Raw genomic sequence first — 14,557 nt, forward strand, 5'->3', positions numbered from 1 at the left:
TTGCCCTAGAGCCTGGGCATATTTTTTACATGATTAAGTAACAGGTGCAGCAACCACTGAAGTTTGCCATTTAATTAGAATTTATAGTATGGGAGGTCCCATCATGGTGCAGTGTTTAACAAGTCTGACTAGGAACCATGAAATTGCAGGTTCGATCCCTGGCCTTGCTCAGTGGGTTAAGGATCCGGCATTGTGGTAAGCTGTGGTGTAGATTGCAGATGCATCTCGGATCCTGCATTGCTGTTGCTCTGTTGTAGGCCGGCAGCTATAGCTCCAATGAGACCCCCAGCCTGGGAACCTTCATATGCCATAGGAAACCGCCCTAGAAAAGACAGGAAAAAAAAAAAAAAAGAACTTTTAGTATGTGTGACTGTGTCACCTTGCTGTACAGTAGAAAGTTGACAGAACACTGTAAACCAGCTGTAATGGGACAAAATACAAATCATTATTAAAAAAAAACAGAATTTTTAGATGTAACAAATAGGAGCAAGCAGGGCACTTGAAAAAACATGTCAAGTTTTTTGTTTGTTTGTTTTTTGGGGTTTTTTTTGCTTTTTAGGGCTGAACCAACAGCATATGAAGTTCCCAGGCTAGGGGTCGAAATCAGAACTACAGCCTGCTGGCCTATACCGCAGCCACAGCAACTTGGGATCCAAACTGCGTCTGCGACCTACACCACAGCTCACAGCAATGCCGGAGCCCCCACCCACTGATCAAGGCCAGGGATTGAACCTGCATCTTCATGAATCCTCGTCAGGTTCATTATTACTGAGCCACGATGGGAACTCCGAAAAAATGTGCAAAATTGCCTAGAGTTCTCAGTGGATGTTTGGCTCCTGAAAGATAAAATGTCAGCTTCAGAATATCATAAACTGGGACAGGAAGAATGGGTTGCACAGGAGAGTCAGAGGAAAGAGCACCAAACTGGGAGCCAGGGGGGCTGAATTTTGGTCTTGTATTGGACAGGCCTTTTTTTCCCCCACATCTGCGACATTTGGAAGTTCCTGGGCCAGGGATCAAATCTGAGCTGAAGCTTCGACGTATACCATGGCTGCAGCAATGTCAGGCAGGTCTTTTTTTTTTTGGTCTTTTTGCCATTTCTTGGGCTGCTTCCTCGGCATATGGAGGTTCCCAGGCTAGGGGTATAATCGGAACTATAGCTGCCAGCCTACGCCAGAGCCACAGCAACGCAGGATCCGAGCCGCGTCTGCAACCTACACCACAGCTCACGGCAACACCGGATCCTTAACCCACTGAGCAAGGGCAGGGACCAAACCCGCAACCTCATGGTTCCTAGTCGGATTCGTTAACCACTGCGCCACGACGGGAACTCCCAGGCAGGTCTTTTTGTGTCTGTTTCCATCTGTCAAGTGAGGTGATTGAATATAGGTGACTGCTGGAGTTTCTGTCATGGCTCAGCGGAAATGAGTCTTTCATCTATGAGGACGCAGGTTTGATCCTTGGCCTCACTCAGTGGGTAAAGGAGCTGGTGTTGCCGTGAGCTGTGGTGTAGGTTGCAGACTTGGCTCGGATCTAGTGTTGCTGTGGCTGTGGTATAGGCCGGCGGCTATAGCTCCTATTTGACTCCTAGCCTGGGAGCCTCCTTAAGCTGTGGGTGCAGCCCTAAAAAGACAAAAAGAAAAATAGGTGACTGTTGAACCCTTCCCTGCAATAGAGTTGGTTTATTAGGGGTTTATGATTTTAAGTAGCAACAGACTAAAAGAAAACTTTGCTTGTAGCATTCATTTATTGAACAAATACTAATTATTTTCTTGTTTTAGGAGGGTAGGACATTCAACAGTTGATAGCTTGATTTATAACTTTGAAATATTTAGATATGTGCTATGAGAGCATGCTCATTATTAAGGACCTACTTTTAATGTGGCGCCGTGCTCAGTATGCAGTACAATGTGAGCAGGCTTGTGAGTAAGGGCAGTAGTGATCCAGCCAAGTGTGGTCTCTACATTTCAGGATTACTGTGTGCTTTCCCAAGTGTGCTTTTTTTCCTTTCCTTCTTTCTTTCTTTCCTTCCTTCCTTCCTTCCTCCCTCCCTCCCTTTCTTTTGTCTTTTTACGGTTGCACCCTCGGCAAATGGGAGGTTCCCAGGCTAGGGGTTGAATCGGAGCTGCAGCTGTTGGCCTACACCACAGCCAACTGCAGGGCCGAATCCTTAACCCACTGAGCGAGGCCAGGGATCAAACCTGCATCCCCATGGATCCTAGTTGGGTTTGTTAACCACTGAGCCATGAAGGGAACTCCTCCAAGTGTGCTTCTTCTAGGTCTTTCTGCTACATGTACTCTGGAATGAGGCTGACTCTGATTCCCATAGGCTGTTGGTTCCACTGCAGAGCCTTTGCTCTAACCGTGGAGCTTATTTTAAGTGACTCAAGGGAGAGGTTCTATGGTGATGCCAAGATCAGCTCCAGATCATGAGTTGGGGTTGGGGCCCTTTCTGCAGGAAGGCGATGAAGATGTGTATGGAGAGGTTCGAGAAGAGGCGTCTGACGATGACATGGAAGGGGACGAGGCGGTAGTGCGTTGCACCCTCTCGGCGAATGTGAGTACAGCTTGCTCTTGCCAACTGCTGCAGGGCAGGTTATTTCTGGGTGCAGCATTTCTTTCCCAGACATAGGTCCTGTTAACATAGTAGTTACTGAGCTACCTTTTTATAGGGTGAGCTGTAATAAATGCCTAGTGTCTTGATTTCTGTGAACTTTCAGTTGTTGCCCTCCTTCCCAAAGGCATGTGTTAATGAAATCTTAGTTTGGGGTACTCGTGAACTCAGTATAGCAGAATCTCCCCCCTCCACCCCCCCCATGGCTATGGGTGGCCCTCAGAACTCAGTTGTATGATGATGAGACAGCACTTGGGGCAGAGGGAGGCACTGTGAGCTGGTGAGCTCAGTGCCTGGTCACTTTGTAGCTCGTGGCCTCAGGGGAACTGATGAGTTCCAAGAAGAAGGATTTGCACCCTCGGGATATCGATGCCTTTTGGCTACAGCGGCAGCTCAGTCGCTTCTATGATGATGCCATTGTGTCGCAGAAGAAGGCAGATGAAGTGTTGGAAATTTTGAAGGTATGGTCGGGATAATGTTTTTGTGTTCAGTGTATCTTAGCAGATGGAACAGTGTGGAAAGCAAATGGCTGTGTTCTTAATCATGGTGTTACCTTCTCTGTGCAGACGGCCAGTGACGATCGGGAATGTGAGAACCAGTTGGTTCTGCTCCTTGGCTTCAACACTTTTGATTTTATTAAGGTCTTGAGGCAGCACAGGATGATGAGTGAGTACATGGAGGACCCTTCTGTGGTGTATACATGCATGTGTGATGGTGGTTGTGTTGTTTTCACAGCCTTGCCACTTGTTTCATTTATTTTTCTTTCTGCCCCAAGGTTGAAGGTTGATTTTTATCTCATTCCCTCCTTCTCATCTTCCCTTTCTTCCTTTTGCTGTTGGCAGTCTTATACTGTACCTTGCTGGCCAGTGCACAGAGTGAGGCTGAAAAGGAAAGGATCATGGGCAAGATGGAAGCCGACCCGGAGCTGTCCAAGTTCCTCTACCAGCTCCATGAGACGGAGAAGGAGGACCTGATCCGGGTGAGGGCTGGCTTGGTTTGTCTGATTCCTAAACTAGAGTGTTTGCTTTGGGAAAGAGACATTAGAAGATGGCAGCATATGGAGTTCCCGTTGTGGTGCAGTGGTTAAGAATCCGACTAGGAACCATGAGGTTGTGGGTTCGATCCCTGGCCTTGCTCAGTGGGTTAAGGATCCAGCGTTGCCGTGAGCTGTGGTGTAGGTCGCGGACGTGGCTCGGATCCCGTGTTGCTGTGGCTCTGGCGTAGGCTGGGCAGCTACAGCTCCAATTGGACCCTTAGCCTTGGAACCTCCATGTGCCGCGGGAGCAGTCCTAGAAAAGGCAAAGAGACAAAAAAAAAAAAAAAAAAAGAAGATGGAAGATGGCAGTATAAAGCTAAATTTCTACCAAAGAGGACACTGAATAAATTAAATTTTTCTCTGAATCCTTTGAGGTTGGTCCATCGTACAGATTGGAGTCAGCACTTTCACACTGGTGTGGTTGCGAGACCACAGGCCTGCTCTTGTCTTCCCTAGCATGTGGGCCTTTGCCATTTGTTTATACAATAAGTCCTGGTGTCTGTGGTCAGTATAGGAACAGAACACGTTTTCTGAACACAGAGCCCACACCCCTATCCCTCAAGGATAGCCCTTGATGTTGAATATTGATTATTGAATGTCAACTCTTGAAATCCCAGGACTATGTATTGTCCCATGAGAATGGTTCGATTTCATCATTCTGGTGGTCCCTGTGACAAGTGTCCGAACGTAAAGTGTCTGCAAGTCCAGCTCAGCTCAGGGACTGCAGAGGACAGGAAGCTGGAATGGTGTCGTTGGCATTCTTTCTCTCTGTCCCCATCACAGGAGGAGAGGTCCCGGAGAGAGCGAGTGCGTCAGTCCCGGATGGACACAGACCTGGAGACCATGGATCTGGACCAGGGTGGAGAGGTGGTGATCAGGGCCGTTTCCGAGGTGGGGGGGCAGGGACTCGAGTGCTTGGCTTGCTCATGTCCTTTGTGTTTTGTCTTTCGTTCTCCCCAGGCCCTAGCTCCGAGACAGGTTCTGGACTTGGAGGACCTAGTTTTTACCCAGGGGAGCCACTTCATGGCCAACAAACGCTGTCAGCTTCCTGATGGGTCCTTCCGGCGCCAGCGCAAGGGCTACGAAGAGGTGCATGTGCCTGCTCTCAAGCCCAAGCCCTTCAGCTCAGAAGAAGTAAGTGAATCACCTTTCTCAGTTTTCTACTCAGTTCGTCTCCCATGCAGTTTGGATTTGAACTGATTGACCAAAATGCAGCCTTGTCTCATAGATAGTTTATTCTGGAAGTGCTGCAGTTTTCCCGTGTTGCTTTTGTGCCCTGGGGATGATGTTATCTCTCTGCTCTGGCCCTCAGTAGAGATTTAGGCGGGGAGGTTGCCAGCAGTACAGTCTCTAAAAAACTGTCTGCTCAAGGGTGCTGCTAACGTGATGTCCATGACATTTTTTTTCTAGCAACTGCTTCCAGTGGAGAAGCTGCCCAAGTATGCCCAGGCTGGATTTGAGGGCTTCAAAACGCTGAATCGGATCCAGAGTAAACTCTACCGTGCTGCTCTGGAGACAGATGAGAACCTGCTGCTGTGCGCTCCAACCGTAAGCACTGCCCGCCCCCTTTCCCTGGTGTGTATATACTTTGGGTGGAGAGCTTGTTCATCTCACCCTAATTCTATCATTTGATGGAAGAGGTGTTAAGTGGTAGGATAAAGTTCCCAGAACACAGTCCGTGTTGGTGATAAGCCCATGGCAGTGGGGCAGTGAGCATGACGAGGGGCACAGGCCTTGTCTTTGCCCTCTCTTAGGGTGCCGGCAAGACCAACGTGGCCCTGATGTGCATGCTCCGAGAGATAGGGAAGCACATCAACATGGACGGCACCATCAATGTGGACGACTTCAAGATCATCTACATTGCTCCCATGCGGTCTTTGGTGCAGGAGATGGTGGGCAGTTTCGGAAAGGTAAGAGGGTCGAACCTTCCTCCAGAAGACACTGAGTGCAGCTGTCACAGTATTGTCGACAATATTGAAATTTGATGCTTCTCTGCTTCTTATATTAGGGCATTTCTGGAATGTATCCTGTAGTTGGTTTTTGTTTTTTTCCTCTTTCAAAGATAGAACTTGACACAAATACAGAATGATTCTGAAGCAAAAATGTCCTGGATCTGTTCTGGGCTGTTACAAAGGTTTACACTCTCTATCCTCTCCAGAGCGGTTTCCTGCAGTTGGTATCGTTCACATTATTGGAGTATTTATGAAACACTCACATAGATGGTTGATAATAGACCTAGTCTTATTCCAAGTCTCTTGTCTACAAGCTTCCATTTCGCCCTTTCGTGTGCAGAGCTCACAGAGGCTCTTTCTGCTCTCTCAACCTGGTGTAAATCCGGATTTGTTTTAGAAGTAAACGTTCATACGATCCAGCGAATACACCTCTTTTCCTGTTGGGTTGATACCTACCTTTAATATCCCACACTCAAGCCTTCACAAAGAGTGTGTCAAAGCCCCCTCTGAGCATTCTTGCCTCATGTGCCCTTCCTCCACCCAGCGCCTGGCCACCTATGGCATCACTGTTGCAGAATTGACTGGAGACCACCAGCTGTGCAAGGAGGAGATCAGCGCCACTCAGATCATCGTCTGCACTCCTGAAAAGTGGGACATCATCACCCGCAAGGGCGGGGAGCGCACCTATACCCAGCTCGTGCGGCTCATCATCCTAGTGAGCAGGGGTTTGAACCCTGAACTTCTTTGGCCTTTTCTCCAGGGACTAGGCTTTGTAGTGGCAGCTGTTGTCAGTGTGGCTTTTAATCCTAAGTGAGAATCTGCACCAAATTGAAGTACTTCCCAATAGGTGCACAGTGTTTGCCATATTGGTCTTTATGTCTTTTATGTCTGAAATTTTTGAAATAATGTGAACCAGAAAAAACCTGGTTGTGTCCTCCCAAAACGAAGGGTTTTATAAATAAATGATCCATTCTCAAAAGGAATGAGTAAGGAGTCAGGACACCATGTTCCATGCACACAGAAGGCTCTGGGGAGGAATGATAGTCTAATAGTTTCTTTAGATTGTCTGGGAAAGCAGAAAGGAGAGCTTGCATGCTGATTTTCAGCATTCTAGAGCAGGGGCTGGCAATCTGTGGCTGCTGGGTTTTTGTTTTTGTTTTTTGTTTTTGGCATTTGGAAGTTCCCAGGCCAGGGATCGAGCCTGTGCCACAGAGGTGACAACACCAGATCCTTAACCTGTTGCACCACTAGGGAACTCCAGTAGTTTTTGTTTTTTTTATTGAAACACAGCCATAATAATTTGTTTATGTGTTCTTTATAGCCGCTTTTGTGCTACAGTGACAGAGTTGAGTATTTGTAATGGAGTGGATGGCCTACAAGTCTAAAATACTTTCTGGCCCTTGAAGAAAAAGTTTTCCAACCCTGCTTTAGAGCCTGCTACTTCAAGTCATGTTAGAATTGCAGAGTCTGGCCCCACCCCCACTGACTGAAATAAAATCTGAAAAATTTTTTTTCTTTTTTGCTTTTTAGGGGTGCACTGCAACATATGGAGGTTTCCAGGCTAGGGGTCGAATCATAGCTACAGATGCTGGCCTATGCCACAGCCACAGCAACATCAGATCTGAGCCATGTCTGTGATCTACACCGTAGCTCATGGCAACTCCGGATCCTTAACCCACTGAGCAAGGCCAGGGGTCGAACCCTCAACCTCATGGTTCCTGTTTCCGCTGTGCCATGGCTGGAACTGCACAATCTGCATTTTAATAAGGCCTCCTGTTTGCTCATGTTGTTTGCATGCTGAAATTTGAGAAGCACTGCCTTAGTCTGTGTGCATTTATTTGATGTGTTAAGTCTTTCCTTTTGGTAAAGATAAATGCTCAGAGGTATAACCTTTTTTGATATAGATATGGTCTGCTGGGAAGCTTTTTAGTAAATAAATTATCCTTTGGGTAAAGTTACAAACTCATTGCTTGAAGTATCAGATTTTCTTACCATAAAGCATTGTCTCATTGAAGTGTGTGTAGCAAAGCTGCTCATGGTTGGAGCATGTTATTTTCTTGGGTAGTTCATGGTAAATATTGTCTCATTCTTTGGGTTTCTTTGGCTTGGGATCCCTTTTGTCTTCATTACTTGTCATGTCAGTTATGTTCCTACAGAGAGGGACTGCCATCAGGAAAGGGGGACACATTTCTCTAGTCCCATGTTATTTGTTGGTCTCCCATTCCTTAGGATGAGATCCATCTTCTCCATGATGACAGAGGTCCCGTCTTAGAGGCCTTGGTGGCCAGGGCCATCCGGAACATTGAGATGACCCAAGAGGATGTCCGACTCATTGGTCTTAGCGCCACCCTCCCCAACTATGAAGATGTGGCAACCTTTCTGCGTGTCGATCCTGCCAAAGGCCTCTTCTACTTTGACAACAGGTATGAGAAAAGACTGGGAGAAGTTTAACCAGGTGACCTGCATTCTGTCCTTCCCCTTTACCAAGGAGCTCTGTTAGACTGGGTTTTAGAAGGGCCTTTGGGGTTGGTTTTGTTGTTGTTGTTGTTGTTTTTAAAAGATGCACCTGCAGCATATGGAAATTCCCCAGGCTAGGGGTTGAATTGGAGATAAGAGCTGCAGTTGCCAGCCTACACCACAGCAATGTGGGATCTGAGCCTTATCTGTGGCCTACACCACAGCTCAAGGCAATGCCAGATCCTTAACCCACTGAGCGAGGCCAGGGATTAAACCTGAGTCCTGTGGATCCTAGTCGGGTTTGTTATCACTGAGCTACGACAGGCACTCTGGGCCTTTGGGTTTTAAAGTGGTGTGAAGCCAAAGAGGAATATCGCTCCTTGGTAGTGAAAAGGACTGTTTTTTCTTCAGTATTTTGTGCCAAAACCTTCATTTGTCTAACTGTTGAACCTTCTAGCTTCCGCCCAGTGCCTCTGGAACAGACTTATGTAGGCATCACAGAGAAAAAAGCAATCAAGCGTTTCCAGATCATGAATGAAATTGTCTATGAAAAAATTATGGAACATGCTGGGAAAAATCAGGTCTGTTGTGGCTTCTTGTTAACTCTTGAATTATCTTATTTTGAATCTTTAAATGATTTTTATTTATTCTATTAGATATAGTTCCCTGCTATACAGCAGGATCTCATTGCTTATCCATTCCAAAGGCAATAGTTTGCATTTACTAACCCCAGACTCCCAGTCCATCCCACTGCCTCCCCCATTCTTTTGAATTTTTGACTTACTGATAATCAGGCAAGACTGATGAAGATAAATAGAGAAGACTGACAGAATTCATCAGTACCAGTAATGAAATGGGATGTTACTACCGAATCTGTAGCTTTTGAAAGGATAATAAAAGAATACTATGAACAACTTTACTTATAAATCTGTCATCCTAAAAACATAAGTAGATTCCTTGAAAACCACTAAACTACCAGAACAGCCTAGATGAAATAGATTACCTGAATCATTCTATAACCATGAAAGAAATTGAAGTTGTGGGAGTTCCCATCGTGGCGCAGTGGTTAACGAATCCGACTAGGAACCATGAGGTTGCGGGTTCGGTCCCTGCCCTTGCTCAGTGGGTTAAGGATCTGGCGTTGCCGTGAGCTGTGGTGTAGGTTGCAGACACGGCTCGGATCCTGCATTGCTGTGCCTCTGGTGTAGGCCAGTGGCTACAGCTCCGATTCGACCCCTAGCCTGGGAACCTCCATATGCCATGGGAGCGGCCCTAGAAATGGCAAAAAGACAAAAAAAAAAGAAATTGAAGTTGTAATTTAAAAACTCCCAAAAAGAAATCCCCATGTGCAGATAGTCTGTTTACGTTGTTAAAGGTTCTTCCATTCGGGTGGCTTGTACCAAAATACAATAAAAATAAAATTAAGAATTAAAAATTAGTGAAAGAGCATTTAACTAGAAAATGTGATAAAAAAATTTTAATTGAACTCCTGGCTTAGAATCTCAGGTGCCTAAATACATGTACTTAATTGAGATTCCCGAATTTGCACCCATATTATGTTTAAACTTGCTATTAAAGTGCAAGAGTTAATTTGGTTTCCCAGTTACAGGACCCTTGTCACCATACTCGGTAGGTTTGTTTGCTTAGGATCTCATCCCATGGGCCCAACCGGTTGCGCCTCAGTGCTCGTTCCCACCCTTGCTCCTCCTCAAGCCCTCAGTTTCTGGCCTTATACCGCTGCAGCCTCTGCTTCCTGCTGCTGCTTTCCTGGGGCTGTGAGGGTGGCCGTTGGAGCCATGTCTCCTGACTGAGGCCACCTGTGGCTTCTCCTCAGGTGCTGGTGTTTGTCCACTCCCGGAAGGAGACTGGGAAGACGGCCAGGGCCATCCGGGACATGTGCCTGGAGAAGGACACGCTGGGTCTCTTTCTGAGAGAGGGCTCAGCCTCCACAGAAGTTCTGCGGACGGAAGCCGAGCAGTGCAAGGTGAGGAGAGGCAGGCCTGGCGCTTCAGTCCTTGCCGGTTCTGGCTCAGTCCCAGTTGTCGGGACAGTCCCTCGGACCATATTGTGGGCTCTTTCATGTGGCCCATGGTTATGGGGAATGGCGAGGGGCCAGGCTCACGTGGAGATGTTTGCTTCATCTCTGGGAGAGTTCTCTTGGGAAGCCTTCCCGCATCATCTGTTCTTTTTCTGTTTCCGCAGAACCTGGAGCTGAAAGATCTTCTGCCCTATGGCTTTGCCATTCATCACGCAGGCATGACCAGAGTTGACCGGACCCTTGTAGAGGATCTTTTTGCTGATAAACACATTCAGGTGAGGGCGGGCGACGTGCAGACTTAGAAGGCCAGAGACCCTGACAGTGGTGCTGTATGTTTGTGCCTGCTTCTGCATTGTTCCTGGCTCAGCTAACCTGGGTCAGAGGCTTGTGCTAGTACAAGTCAGTATCATTTCATTCTGCCTCTCCTGACTCTTCACATCCTGCATGAGGGAGGACAATGAGTGGCTTTATTTAGGCAAGTGTCTGAGAATCGAAGCAAAGCCAGCATGTTGGTGACTCCAGATGTTGTTGGAAAAGGCCTCACAAGGTGAAGACCTTGTTCATTCTCTCTCAGGAGAGTTTGTCCTTTTAATCATCTAGTAACCTTAAGTGGATTCATGTGGGGTCTGCACTTCTGCCTCTTAAGTGTCTCTGGAACCTTGAAATGTTAACTTTTGAATAGACGAGGCACCCTGGGACTCCTTTTCTTTTTAATCTGGTGTTAAGTTGACACGTATGGGACCCACTCAGTGCTGCAAGAAGCTCCGAGGCAGTTGCCTCAAGAATTGAGGGTAGGAGTTCCCATCGTGGCGCAGTGGTTAATGAATCTGACTAGGAACCATGAGGTTGCGGGTTCAATCCCTGCCCTTGCTTAGTGGGTTGACGTGAGCTGTGGTGTAGGTCGCAGAAGCGGCTCGGATCCCACGTTGCTGTGGCTCTGGTGTAGGCCGGTGGCTACAGCTCCAATTGGACCCCTAGCCTCGGAACTTCCATAAGGCACAGGAGCAGCCCTGGAAAAGACAAAAAAAAAAAAAAAGAATCAAGGGTATTAACCCTTGGTGTAATGTCTGTTTTCCTTGTTGCTTTGTCTGTAGGTTTTAGTTTCCACAGCAACCCTGGCTTGGGGTGTGAATCTCCCTGCACATACTGTCATCATCAAAGGCACGCAGGTGTACAGTCCAGAGAAGGGGCGCTGGACAGAGCTGGGGGCCCTGGACATTCTGCAGGTATGGAGCTTTTGAGTTGGGAAGAGTATGCTATATGTAAAATACCAGGATGTCCAGAGGATGACAGGTGGAAAGTGAGGCTTGTGCTTCTAAAGGTAGAAGCCTGGGATCCAGCCCCGAAGCTCTGTGACCACAGCCCTCTTGCTGCTCTCTGACCCAGATGCTGGGACGTGCGGGACGACCTCAGTATGACACCAAGGGCGAAGGCATCCTCATCACTTCGCACGGGGAGCTGCAATACTACCTGTCCCTCCTCAATCAGCAGCTGCCTATTGAGAGCCAGATGGTTGCAAAGCTGCCCGACATGCTTAACGCGGAAATCGTGCTGGGGAATGTCCAGAACGCAAAGGTAGGGGAGGCCCCTTTCCCTGGCGCCTCGTGCTGTCTACAGAGAGGCCTGGGTTCTGGGAGTGTAGTGATCTTGTGTGTGGTGCTGTGGGCCACCAGCACATGGGGTCCTCCAACCCTGGGCCTCACGTCTCCTGTGTAAGCAGGTTCTCATAAGCTGCTTAGGACTCTTTTTTTTGAGGGGGGGGGGGGGCGTGCTAAAAGCATGTGGAAGTTCCTGGGCTAGGAATTGAACCCACACCACAGCAGTGACCCGACCTGCTGCAGTGACAATGCCGGCTCCTCAACCTGCTGTGCCACAAGGGAACTCTCAGACTCATGTTTTTTAATAATGAAGTATTATAGGAGTTCCTGTTGTGGCTCAGCAGTTAACGAATCTAACCAGTATCCATGAGGATGCAGGTTCGATCCCTGGCCTCGCTCAGTAGGTTAAGGATCCGGCATTGCTGTGAGCTGTGGTGTAGGTCACAGACACAGCTTGGATCCCACATGGCCGTGGCTGTGGAGCAGGCTGGCAGCTACAGCTCAATTTTACCCCTAGCCTGGGAACCTCCATATCCCATGGGTGTGGCCCTAAAAAGCAGAAAAAGAAAAAATGAAGTATTGTAAATGTTCATAAGACAGCATAATACATATTCTAATAGGAATTAATTTCTAAGTGTACCCTGGGAGCTTTTCACTGAGACATCAGCTCTCTGTGCTAAGACCCATGATCTGTCTCTTACAGGATGCGGTGAACTGGCTGGGCTATGCCTACCTGTACATCCGAATGCTTCGATCCCCAACCCTCTATGGCATTTCTCATGATGACCTCAAGGGAGACCCCCTGCTGGACCAGCGCCGACTGGACCTGGTTCATACTGCTGCCTTGATGCTGGATAAGAACAATCTGGTCAAGTATGACAAGAAGACGGGCAACTTCCAGGTGAGGGGCTGAGGGCTGGAGGCAAAGATCCCAGCAAAAGTTGTGGCCCCTGGAGACAGTTTTTTAGGTGCTTTCTTTCTTTTTTTTTTGTCTTTTTTTGCTATTTCTTGGGCTGCTCCCACGGCATATGGAGGTTCCCAGGCTAGGGGTCGAATCGGAGCTGTAGCCTCCGGCCTATGCCAGAGCCACAGCAACGCAGGATCCGAGCCGCGTCTGCAACCTATACCACAGCTCACGGCAACGCCGGATTGTTAACCTACTGAACCTGCAACCTCATGGTTCCTAGTCAGATTCGTTAACCACTGTAGGTGCTTTCTTGATTTGAGTATTACCTGTCTTAATTGCCTATTGCTTGGGACAGTCGAAAATAAGGTGGCATTGGCCTGTGCCCTCTGAACCTAGGAACTTATAAAATGGCATTAAATCTGGCAGTGCTTCCATTCCGTATCTTGAGCTGTGGTAGCTGAGTCAGCTCTCTTTTCTATGTGGGCATCACTTCCCTGTAGGTCAGTTTATCATGCCATCTCTGTTCACGTGTGTGGCCCAGGGGCTGGTTCTCTGTGTTCATCAGTGGGCACCTCTCGTCCGCGATGAGAGGTTGCCATTTGTCGGTGATCAGTGTTGGATTGAGTCTCCCTTCTTCGTAGGTGACGGAACTGGGCCGTATAGCCAGCCACTACTACATCACCAATGATACAGTGCAGACCTACAACCAGCTGCTCAAGCCCACCCTGAGTGAGATTGAGCTTTTCAGAGTCTTCTCATTGTCCTCAGAGTTCAAGAACATCACTGTGAGAGAGGTGGGTCCACACGGCATGTTGGGAACGGAAGTTGGTACTTAGAGCCATGTCACTGGAGGGTTCTCTCCGTGGCCTCCTGGCCTTTCCTTGAGCTGTTTCCTTCTTGTGATAGGAGGAGAAGCTGGAGCTGCAGAAGTTGCTGGAGAGGGTGCCCATCCCTGTAAAGGAGAGCATCGAGGAACCCAGCGCAAAGGTGAGTCCAGTTCCCCTGCTGGGGATAAGGAACAGGTGGTTTTCCTCATCTTCTAAAAGATGAACCTTGATTTTGGGCTTGGACTTGGTAAGCTGCTTGGTTGTCCTGGTTTCTGCATCCTTCTCATGTGTTCTTTTTACAGGAAGTAACGATTACTTAATGTCTTTCAATCGAGAGCTCTAGAGGGTCTCATCTGGCATGGGTGCCCACAGCAGAAATGCGATTCACTGTCTGGGGCGGTTCAGTGATGGGCCTCCTTCTGGCCAATTTTGATTTTTTTCCAGATTAACGTGCTTCTCCAAGCTTTCATCTCACAGCTGAAGTTGGAGGGCTTTGCTCTGATGGCCGACATGGTGTACGTTACCCAGGTGAGGGCAGGGCGGTGCGCCCTGTGGTGAGTTCCTCTCCTGTGTGCTCTGTCTGCGGTGAACAGTGAGGGAGAGGGGATGCTGAGCCTTCCCTCGATGGCTCGCTGGTGGGTGCACGTGTGCTGTAGCTGCTCAGTCGCACTGATGTCGAGTGTGTGGGAAGGTAAGGCCTTGAGAGGGATGCTGGGGAGGCTCCGGGGGACACGGTGTCTGCTCCCTGCAGAGAAAGCCTTCCCAATGTGGCTGCTGGGCTCATAAATAAACCCAGAAATGGCCAAAGGCTTTATTAGCTCCTCTTTGTCTTTACCTCTCAGGCTAAGTCAGTCCCTAAGACCCTTACTCTTGCTAGAACCCTAAATGCTAAATGAGCTAAAGGCTGTAAAGTCACGCAGTGAGCGGTAGTTGGAAGGCTGTGCTGTGAGCTCGAGCTGCATTTCTCTAACTGTCCTGCGTTCAGTGAGCATCTACTGTTGGTGGGGGTGGGGTGAGGACAGAGAGACTTGGTGTGGCTGGTTGCATCAGAGCTTGAGGTAATTAAACCACGTGTGGAGTGGCTTTATTAGGTCTGGGGATGTGGGGACTAATGGGACACGTCGTCTT

At 48.2% G+C, this 14,557-nt stretch overlaps 1 protein-coding gene across 1 annotated transcript in view; it reads left to right on the top strand.

Moving 5' to 3' along the window:
- SNRNP200 (small nuclear ribonucleoprotein U5 subunit 200) overlaps nt 1-14,557 on the top strand; it is a 31,262-nt gene that overhangs the window by 6,008 nt on the left and 10,697 nt on the right. Inside the window, exons 6-24 of the mRNA XM_047781259.1 lie at nt 2,459-2,557; nt 2,923-3,075; nt 3,181-3,280; nt 3,457-3,593; nt 4,434-4,517; nt 4,611-4,784; nt 5,061-5,198; nt 5,405-5,560; nt 6,147-6,317; nt 7,832-8,025; nt 8,517-8,640; nt 9,894-10,043; nt 10,262-10,372; nt 11,192-11,323; nt 11,484-11,672; nt 12,399-12,596; nt 13,244-13,396; nt 13,509-13,589; nt 13,874-13,957. Coding sequence (XP_047637215.1) covers nt 2,459-2,557; nt 2,923-3,075; nt 3,181-3,280; nt 3,457-3,593; nt 4,434-4,517; nt 4,611-4,784; nt 5,061-5,198; nt 5,405-5,560; nt 6,147-6,317; nt 7,832-8,025; nt 8,517-8,640; nt 9,894-10,043; nt 10,262-10,372; nt 11,192-11,323; nt 11,484-11,672; nt 12,399-12,596; nt 13,244-13,396; nt 13,509-13,589; nt 13,874-13,957 — 2,628 coding nt within the window. The remainder of the gene's footprint in view (nt 1-2,458; nt 2,558-2,922; nt 3,076-3,180; nt 3,281-3,456; nt 3,594-4,433; nt 4,518-4,610; nt 4,785-5,060; nt 5,199-5,404; nt 5,561-6,146; nt 6,318-7,831; nt 8,026-8,516; nt 8,641-9,893; nt 10,044-10,261; nt 10,373-11,191; nt 11,324-11,483; nt 11,673-12,398; nt 12,597-13,243; nt 13,397-13,508; nt 13,590-13,873; nt 13,958-14,557) is intronic.

Source organism: Phacochoerus africanus, chromosome 5, assembly GCF_016906955.1.
Source record: "Phacochoerus africanus isolate WHEZ1 chromosome 5, ROS_Pafr_v1, whole genome shotgun sequence".
Lineage (NCBI taxonomy): Eukaryota > Metazoa > Chordata > Mammalia > Artiodactyla > Suidae > Phacochoerus > Phacochoerus africanus.